Below are 10,988 nucleotides of genomic sequence, written 5' to 3' on the forward strand. Positions count from 1 at the left end.
AATAGTGAACTCGGAACAGAAATTGACTTTAAATGTTTTGTGATTCAACACCACTGGTTGTTGTGGATTGTTCACACCAAGCAAGTCATTTGAAATCTTCGACAGATGTTCGTATTGAAATGGAATTTAATAGTGCAGTACCTGCAAATACTTCCGCCTATTGCATTTTAATTAGCGATTGTGTGATGGAGTACACACCTCTGATGAGCATGGTGGAAGAAGTTCAGTAATTTTATTGATAGAGTGCACTGCGTACAATATTATATAAGGTGTGCACTCTGACACCTTTTGGTTCATTATCAGTTTCACCTTTGAATAGGTAACATCTAAAATGTCCTATTCTTTGTGTTCTGATATTTTGGACAAAGTGCAAACTCAGTCTATTTGTATCCAGTGCGATCTTGATTCTGATAGTTTCTATTATGAACCAAGGTGCAGCACACCGATCCAGAAACCACAGGAGGTGGGGGAGGAGCAGAAACGGGAGGAGGAGGAGGGGGAAAGATGGAGGATTCGATGAGCCCGCCAAACAGAAAGAAGTGGACAAGCAAGCAAGTACGAAAATTGCTACAGTTGATCTTCACTGGTTTAAACAAGATTGTAATCAAATTATTATGAAAGAACTTGCCATAATTGATCAGTCTAATAATTATATTGTATTTCATTTCAAATCACCATTTGCAAAGACAGAATTGAGTGCAAAATTGTATAACGATGTAACATGGTTAGAACGTCACTATCATAAAATAAAATGGGAAGATGGAGATTTAGAATACACTGACTCATTAATACGTGATTACCTTGTAGGTTATGGAAAAATTTTCACAAAAGGAACTGAGAAAGCAAAGTTTTTAAGAAGATTACATACTAACGTTCAATGTATACCAGAGGATTTTGCAAAACCCAATTTCAGCTTTTTCACTAGTTCATGGTGTTATGGTGTGTGTAACATTCATAAAAATAGACCAGATGGACGATGTGCTTTGTTCACTGCTCAACATTATAATTCTTTGTTGTTTAAAAATATGTAACAAACAAATAATTTCATGTGTGAAAACAATCAAATGCAAAGTATGAAAATGGCCGCGATGTACACAAATTCGCAGGAAAGAAACTTTGCTCATTATGGATTGTTCTACAACGGAAAAGAGATTCAGTGTGTTTATTGCATGCATGCATTGAGACTGCATAAAGCACGTACATGTTGCCTGTCTACAATTAGTTGAGAAATACCACTTAATTACTCTATAATAGTCCCAGCCTACACTTAGTTTTGTTCATTCGCTTATCATGGATCAGAGAAAGTGGTTGGCTGCTGACAACGAGTTGGAACTGAGGTTAAAAAACTGTATTGATTGGTATGATGAGTGTGAAAGTGCAATTAGGAAATCAACTCATAAAAATTATAGTTTGGCGAAACAATTAAAAGACATTTTTCTAAGCACGGTTAATTTAAATGACATAAGAGACTATCTATGTTATTATCGTCCTCATAGTTTGTGTATAGATAAGTTAATTAAAATTGAAGATGAAACTATGAATAGTTGTGGTGAAATGTGTAAATAAACTTCTTCTGTGTTCAAATGATTTTTCATTCCAATATCCCACTCACTTTTTAGTTTAGTAGCCGGTCAGAGCTAGACCTGACAACAGCAGCGTGTGTGTGGTGTGATCTCTTTTATACAAGTGAGACACGACCCCCTTCAAGCAACTGTTGATGGTAATGAGTACAGCAGGTGCACCTTGTCAATTTATAGAACAGGGACACATACCAAACATCTGGGAGGGCGTTAACATGCAGTGTTATGGTTTTTCAAAATTCAAAAAATTAACTCGTCTCTTGATGGGAATTTCATTTAACAAATTTGATTCAATTGCGAAGAATATTAAATTTTCAACAGAATGTCAAGATGCTGATTTACCGTTAACAAAAACAGAAAATGTGCACTTTCCAATTTTATCTGAGATATTCGAATTACTCGATATACTAGACAGTAGACATCTACATTATGATTGTACAAATGATTCGCCATTATCTGTTGTTAAAAATTCGATGAACTTTGGAAATGCTTGTACGATATTGCAGATAAAAAATGTAAAAGAACTTAGATCATTGACCTCTCTGTAGAGATATGGATTCACTTTAATCTGTCAGTATAGCAATAGATGTAGAGAGAGAGAGATAGAGAATTTCTCAATTCACTTAAATCTGTCAGTATAGCAATAGATGTAGAGAGTGATAGGGAATTTCTCAATTCACTTTAATCTGTCAGTATAGATGTAGAGAGGAATTTTTCCCCTCAAAGGGAAATTATTTTTTCCCTCACTTTCTTCATCCTCTCATCTATACTGGGCAAGGGGATGGGAAAATCTATTTTGAGAGAGAGAGATATATCTCTCTTTCTTCATCCCCCTCATCACCACTGGAGCAGGGGAAGGGAAAAATCTATTTTGAGAGAGAGTGAGAGAGATATATCTCTTTCTCTTTCTTCATCCCCCTCATCTTCACTGGAGCAGGGGGAGGGAAAATCTATTTTTAGAACAGAGAGAGAGAGAGAGAGAGAGATATCTCTTTCTCTTTCTTCATCCCCCTCATCACCACTGGAGCAGTGGAAGGGAAAATCTATTCTGAGAGAGGGAGCCCCTCGTCTTCACTGTGGAAGGGGAAGGGGAAATCTATTTTTAGAACAGGGGATGGGAGAGGGTGGAGAGTGGGGAGGGGGATTTCCAGCAAAAAAGCTTCTTTGAAGTATCAGAATGCCCCTACTGATGACTTCATTAGGTTTGCACCAAGTTGAAGAAGTAATCAAAATGCATTTATCAAGAACAAATTGATTGGGCACTGCTGCTTCAATTGAAGCAGGAGTCTTCTATTCCTGGGAGTAGCCTATAGATAGTTTTTATTTTTCATGAAATGAACTTTTATGACGGGAGTTGCTTCTATCAATTGATCCTATTCTATCAAGACTAATTTTGTTTGTATATCCGATTGCAAAGACTGCTTAAACAATTTCAACAAAATTCTAATAGTTCAGTATGGTATATGGATGATATTTATTAAACTTCAGAAGTGTCCGTTCTGGAATCTGTTTGCAAAGAATGAGGAAATTCGGCCAAAATTTAACTTGGGTGAAAGAAAAGGGTTATTTATTAATATGTCCAAATAGCTGTTGTTCCTTTTCGTAATGTAGAAATTAATTTCATATAAGTAAGGCGCTTTTCCCATGCATCAATATTATTCCCAAACATTGATTGTATTACCAAAGAAAATAGAAGGAAGCTTTCGTTGAAAATACTGGAGAATATGCATAACAGTTCGTTGACTGACAGTATTTCTCAATAATAGCATCAATGCTCCCAATTCAAACAATGCTGACACATTGATGTGAACCTTACTATAATTTGGTTACTATCAGATCAGATGAAGATAATAATGTTGATGATCGCTACTGTTTCAATTTCAATCATGTTTGACATTTTTGTTTTCGCTACCAGCTGTTATTATTATGTGAAATAAGCTCTCATTGATTGAAATCATAATCATTGAAGTCAATTATACTTTGTAAGCAATTTCTGTTTTAATATGTGTATTTGTGGATATGTATGTATGTCTGACGGATCTCGAAAACGACTCTAACGATTCCGATTAAATCAGGAATATAGTGGTTTGCGACAAAAAACATTTTTTTGGAACAGGTCTCAACTCTGGGAAAATTCGCTGAAGCTCCTTGAGAAAGGATTATTTGTCCCTCAAGTAGCAGCTGATTAGAAAAAAGTTTTCCATAGTCTGTTGAAAACATAAGAGAGTGTGAGCAAATGAAAACGATTATAATAGCTGTAGTTGAGTTACCAAATTTGGCGACCTTATTTTAAAACATTGCAGTATTCTTGGAACATCTTGTATGATATGTTCTGAATGTGATCGGATGATAGCAAAAGAAATTCATAATCGATCTCTCCAAACATATGGTAGTTGAATGTAATGTTCATTGTAAGGTGATAGAAATGCGACTAATTTCTTCACCTTCTGTTGTATTGGTTCCTCTGTTACTCTATGTTTGTACGCAAACATGGCCTTGAGAGAGCCAGTTGCACTGTTAAATCCTATTCTGGACTGAATACCACGAGAACCAATAAGAGAAGCCTTCTATTGAAAAAAACCCCTGCTCTGATCAATTCTCATGAAATTTAATCCTGGTTGAAATTGAAAAGGCTTTTGTGCTACTGTGCCAGATATTTTCATGTTTCAATATCAGCTGAAAACTAAATAAAAGAAAAACATAATATTCCTTCAGTTGCTCCTATTTCCTTCCATAATGTCATTACACAAGACAAACCTATTGATATCCATAGATCACAAGTAAATATTAAAGTTGTCAATTCGGATAAAAATAAAATCAAGCTAGATGTTAGTTTACATCCAAATTTTCATCCTCAATCTTCTGGTTTTAGCTAAGATCAAAGGAAGGAATCATATAATGGTAGTCAATAATCAAAGTGAATGAACTCTATTCAGATCTATTCAAATTCACATTGAAATGATCCTACTTCGATATTTATGATAGTAAAGTTTAGGACATGAGAAATCAGCCACAATAAAAAAATTATACAAACTATTATGAATGGACTTCCATGGAAGAAAGAATTAGTGGATTGGCTGCTTTTACACTTTTGAATGAGTGATATTAAAAGTAAGTGACAGGCTATGCCAAAAATTCCAGAATAAACAAGAGATCCATGGATACCAGAGTCATCAAATTCTGAATCAACTCAATTTGGAATTTAATCTTCAATTGCATCAAGCAAAAACAAAAATAACATGATCACTGCTAATCTGATAACTGTCAATGGGAAATATTAATTGCCAATGAATGAAGTCGAGGTTGACTCTTGAACCCCACCCAATATTCTACAAAATTCGCTGCAATTGAGCTACTATTGTACAGAGCACTTCCAACACATCAATGATTAATCGAATGATTTGACTCAATAGTTTTCATGTCAAGTAATGGCTTAATCTCAAAAACGATGATAAAAATTCTGGTAGAATTCAGATTATAAATGGTTCACAGAAATAATCTTATCTTCCAATTCCTGTAGCGAAGCACAGGTGCCCTGCTAGTATACTTATAAAATTCTTATTTCACTGACTCACCCACTGATCACAATTTCTGGAGAACTACTGGATGGATCACAACAAAACTTGGGATATAGCTCCCTTATAAGTCCTAGGTGCTCACTAAAAAATTTTTTGTCGATATTTCAACTCTAAGGGTGGTTTTTAGAGGTTTAAAGTTCGTCTTTTAGCATGTATATTCTTCTTATCCCAATCTCTTAATTATAATATTGAAATGTCCACATCATATATTACTATAGAACTATAATCTAGAAGAAGTGCCTCTTCAAAACAGTCGTTAACTGGCAACTAAATTAATAACTTTGTCAGGTTGGCATTAATAGTTGAGTTGACTTTAATAGGTTGGCACCAAGTTGAAGAAGTAATCAGAATGCATTCATTGAGAACAAATTGAGCTTCAATCAGAGCTAATATAAGATCCTGAGAGTATAGATAATTTAAATTCTCTATGAAACAAACTTTTATGATGGGAGTTGCTTTTATCAATAATTTATCCTATTCTCTCAAGAATAATTTTGTTTGTATATCCGAAGTAGCTATATATTACCTGTTCTGGGACAACATGCGCCTGACTTCCCCACCTAACCCAACCAAGGTCAAGGTCAAGTTCAAAGTCATAGTCAAGGTCAAAGTTAAAGTCATGGTCAAGGTCGAGGTCAAGGTCAAGGTCAAAACTTCAAAAAAATTAGAAAGAAAACTCTTAGAAAAAAATGATAGATTTTAATAATAATTAGAAAAAAATAAATAAAATTTAATAATGAAAAATCAAAAATAAGTAAAAATAAATTAGAAGGCCACCCACCCACTATGATGTGTATATAATATATAGTGTTCACAACAGTGGGGGACCATCAGTGTTCAGTTAAGAGCTATAGAAGATACATCTCCCATGTTCAGTTCTAGGACCCAACGTTTCAGCACACAACCATGCACTTCTTTTTGTGAAAAAGTAAAAAAGTATCCTAGGACACACCGCCACAATTTTGATCTTCAATTGTATAAAAAAGGTTAGTACACAAGTGTTTTCATTCTATGTTTTGAAAAGAGATGAAGAAATTTTTCTTACTCATAAAAATGGATATGTATTGATTTATATGATTAATTTATTATTATTAAGTCTTCATACCTGTTAAGCTCCATGAACAAAATGTCAGCAGATTCATATGATTTCAATGATTTCAAGTATGTTACCTCATAATGTAATGCATAATATATTTGTGAATAAGTATGTTTCTGCCTGTAGAGCTCTATGAACAATAAGTCAACAGATCAATACGATTGTGGACAATGAACATTGAAGACAATGATTAGGTTAGGTCTGCAGAAGTTACTAGTAACTTCTTCTGACCTGACCTTTCAATGATTTCAAGTATGTCACCTCATAATGTAATGCCTAATAAATTTTGTGAATAAGTATGTTTCTGCCTGTGGAGCTCTATGAACAATAAGTCAACAATTGTAGACAATGAACTGTGGCTAGGTTAGGTCTGCAGAAGTTACTAGTCACTTCTTCTGACCTAACTTAACCTCAGAATATTGATTCCAAACATTGTTTTTTCTGAACATACCACCATCCTATGATTGGTTTCAGTAGCATATATAGTAGTAAGAATTGTATGCTGAACATCTGGATTGAGTGCAAGACATGTCATTCGAGATGACTGTGTCACTCTAGATGATTGCCGCCTACATTGCACCCTATTATTAATCTTCTTGTATGTATGTTACAGATGAACAAAGCTACCAGATGCCAGCAGACCAGCAGCACTTCAGGAGAGTTTTGTACATTGGAGGTGTTCAACAACAACCTTTGGACACTCTTTTACAACAACATTTCTTCACCCAATCCAGCAAAGGACTCCCACCCTCTGCTAAACAGCCTGCAGACAAAGATTGTTGATGCGATAGGTCAGGAGTTCCAGACACACGGGCGAATCAAGGTCAACCTGGTGTTGGAGGCCACATATCAATGCAGCCACCTTGATGAGAAGAACATTGAGTAGGAGGAATTTCAGAATGTGGCCTTCAAGATACCGATCTATTCAATATTCAATGTCAACAATCTTGCTGGAATTATCAGGGAGGCATGCAGGAAGCTGTTGGAAGAAGAGGCCAAGTTCGAGGGCAACTCTAGTGGATGGAGCCTTCTCATCATTGATGGTCTCCTCATACACATAAGCAGACACAAACCACTTCAAGGATCTTCCTACATTGAACTGCCAGCCAAAATTGCAGCAAGGAAAGCCATCATCAATCCAAAGAATAGTGATCAACAATGTTTCAAGTGGGCAATCCTTGCCAAACATGTGCAAGGAGCACATCCTGAACGAATCAATGAGAGATATCATCAGCTGACTGAAAAATACAATTTCAATGGAATCTCTTTCCCCACTACCATCAATCAAATCGACTGTTTTGAGAGGGATAATCTGAGTGTAACTGTTAATATATATGGGATGGATTCCAAGTGTATTATTCATCCAAGACATCTTGCAAAAGGAATGAAGGAGGATCATTTTGATTTACTTCTCCTCCATGACAATGATGACAGTGAAGCCACCACCTTCACCACTCAGGACAGGAGTGAAGCCACCACCTCCACAACTCAGGACACCACCACTCATAAAGAAGAGGAAAATATCAACAATCACTACTGTTTCATGTTTCATGAAAAACTTAGAAAGACTTGTGAGATCTCAGCTCACTAAGGATGAACACCGCATCATCATTTGTCGTAGATGCTTCACACACTACACCATTAAGAATAATGGGGAGCATAGGATGAAAGATCATGAGGAGTACTGTGCCAATAACCAGACTGCTAGGATCATCATGCCTCAACTCAAGGAAGATGGAAGTCCACCAACAATGGAATTTGAGAAACATTTGAATAAATTCAGAATACCATTGGTGGCCTATGCAGATTTCGAATGTCCACTAGAGGAGGCCGAGGAAGAGCAGCAATGGATTGGGAATGCAACCAAAGTGATCCAGCGTCACACCGCAATGAGCTACTGCCTCTACTTCGTTAGAGATAAGAACCCATCACAATCATGGTTGACAATCATCAACCTCATCCCTCAGGTACCAATTGTCTACAGAGGACCTGATGCAGCTAAACACTTCATCAAAACTCTGACCATGCATGCAAGAGATCTAGATGAGGCAATCAATCATCATCAAATAAAGATGCTCCCACTTTTCGAGAGGGAGAAAGCCAGACACAATGCTGCCACCAACTGTGAAGCCTGCGAGAAACCATTCAATGGTGACAAGGTGTATGACCATTGTCATATAACAGGATTCTACCGGAACGCTCTGTGCAACAAGTGCAACCTTCAAAGATGTCATACAACATTTATCCCTGTTTTTCTTCACAACTTTTCCAATTACGACACTCACTTGATCACAACGCACTTTGGAACCAATAAAAAGCAGCTGTCTGTCATCCCAAACAAATCAGAAAAGTACATATCATTCACCAAACAAATTTCCCAGCAACTGCACCTACGATTCATCAATACATTCAGATTCACACCGGACAGCTCAGACAACCTAGTCACCAACCTTGTCAAGTCCACTGAAGAAGTGTCAACAGTGCTACCACATACTGCTAGAGAATTTGGAGACAAACTGGAATTGGTTCCCAGAAAGGGTGTGTTCCCCTATGAATATTGTAACTCATGGGAGAAACTGGAGGAGACCCCACTACCACCAGAGGAAACGTTTTTCAACAAGCTAACTGACAGCCACATCAGTGATGAGGCATATGAACATGCTCAACAAATGTGGGAGAAATTTGACTGCAAGACCCTGGGAGAGTACAGTGATCTATACCTCGAAACAGATGTTCTCCTACTGGCTGATGTCTTTGAAAGCTTCAGAGATATGTGCTTGAAAAACTATAACTTGGATTGTGCTCACTACTTCACATCACCAGGCTTCTCCTTTGATGTTATGCTAAAGTATACAAAAGTTGAACTAGAACTCCTAAATGACTACAAAATGTATATGTTCATTGAACGAGGCAACAGAGGTGGAATAAAAACATGTGTTCATTGATATGCTGTTGCCAACAGCCAACAATGCCTACACAGGAGTGCCTGTCGACCCCGAGAAGCCCACATCATATCTCCTGTACACAGATGGGAACAACCTGTATGGCTGGGCGATGTGTCAACCACGGCCATGTTGAGAGTTTCAGTGGATGGGGCAAGAAGAGTTGGAAGCTGTGGCGAGAGGTATAACAGTTGGTCTGGATGAAATGAAGTATGGCTACATTCTCAAGTTGACATTGAATACCCTTCCAAATTGCATAATGAGCACAACAACTTTCCATTCCTGGCAGAGAACAAGAAAACTCCAAAGTCAGGGCATTAAAGACTCCTGACGACATTGACTGACTGCGAGCATTATGTTTGTCACTACCATAATCTAAAACATGCAGTACAGTATGGGCTGAAAATTTAACAGGTGCATCGAGGTGTGAAGTTTATGCAAGAGAACATTGATTCTAGCACATTGGTTTGACAGTGTTGGATATGAGAAAGACCCTTATGTATCAATTCCACTACAATGTGATGAAATCTATATACTGTGAAATGGTATTTTCTATAAATACCAGCGTAGCTGCTAATATCCCTAGCCTGCAAATCAATTTGCAAAAAGTTAGGGCCGTCCGGCTTGCAAATATACTGGGGTCTGACCACAGCTCTAGCTCAGTAATAGATGCATGAATACTCTCTAATAGATGAATACCATGGGTTTCAGTAACTGATAATTAACAATTCTTACTGCTGCTCTTTTGAAGATATTGAAGATTACCAATAAGGAAATCAAAAACATAGTATGATTATCAGTAACCATATATTCAATCGAGAATAATGAAAATCAACTATTATTCTTCTAATTGATCTTTAAAATTCTTGCCATGAATACAGGTATGCACTAATTTATCCTTTCGAAATTCTTTGAGACTTACAATGCCAGTTCTTGAAGTTCTCTGGATCCTTATATGATATATTGTAGACTCATTATTATAAATATCAGTGAAATTTTGCTGGCTGAATAATATGACTATAATCAAAGGATGATAAGTAGTGAGTGCTCTAAATAGGATCAATATTGATCAATTCACAAATTATTATGCTGCATAATAAAAATGCTTGATACCAAGACAGCTCAAACTGTATATCACGAGATGAATTGGGAAAATAATAAAAACTTCTTAGATCTTGTATGCTGACATAAAACACAAATATATTCCCATACAATAAAATATAAATCGTACAACAAACTTTTGAATATATAATTACATAAAAACAAATTCTTTAATATCTCAATAATTATTGGAGTTGTTAGCATTCACAATATTTTGAGTTATAAAAATAATATTTATTTATTAATACTGATATGTGAATCTTAGGGTCAAATCAGAATTCAACAAATTGAAACCTGTTCAGTTCATAGGTTTGATGAAACATACTTTGATCAAGGAATGATAATCAATGACATAATAATTTTAAAAATCTCAGGGTATGTGGATTCGTGCCATGCACGGAAATAAGCTTCCTATAATATCAAATATATCCATAAAAAGAGTTCTTATTGAATATATATGATAGTGGTCGACCCGTTGTGAATTTCTCAAACTTGAATGAAAATTTATATAGTGCTTTAAATAATTCCCCAATTCACTGTTAAAGGCCTTTGGTTATTCAATGAGCTCATTATGATAACTAGCACCCACTTCAATGATGTTCTGAAGTTCTTGTAGAATAATTAATTAGTTGAATCCTTTTGACTCTGCTGGGCTTGTGTATGGTCCAGATTGTGTATAAGTCCCTATCTG

The 10,988-nt window shown here is 36.2% G+C and overlaps 1 protein-coding gene across 1 annotated transcript; it reads left to right on the plus strand.

The window, feature by feature from the left end:
* The first annotated feature begins 7,681 nt into the window (after positions 1-7,681).
* On the plus strand, positions 7,682-9,199 carry LOC111056764. The gene has a single exon (XM_022344159.2). The coding sequence runs from the start codon at positions 7,682-7,684 to the stop codon at positions 9,197-9,199; it is 1,518 nt and encodes a 505-aa protein (XP_022199851.2).
* Positions 9,200-10,988: the final 1,789 nt, after the last annotated feature.

This window comes from Nilaparvata lugens, chromosome 4 (assembly GCF_014356525.2).
Source record: "Nilaparvata lugens isolate BPH chromosome 4, ASM1435652v1, whole genome shotgun sequence".
NCBI lineage: Eukaryota > Metazoa > Arthropoda > Insecta > Hemiptera > Delphacidae > Nilaparvata > Nilaparvata lugens.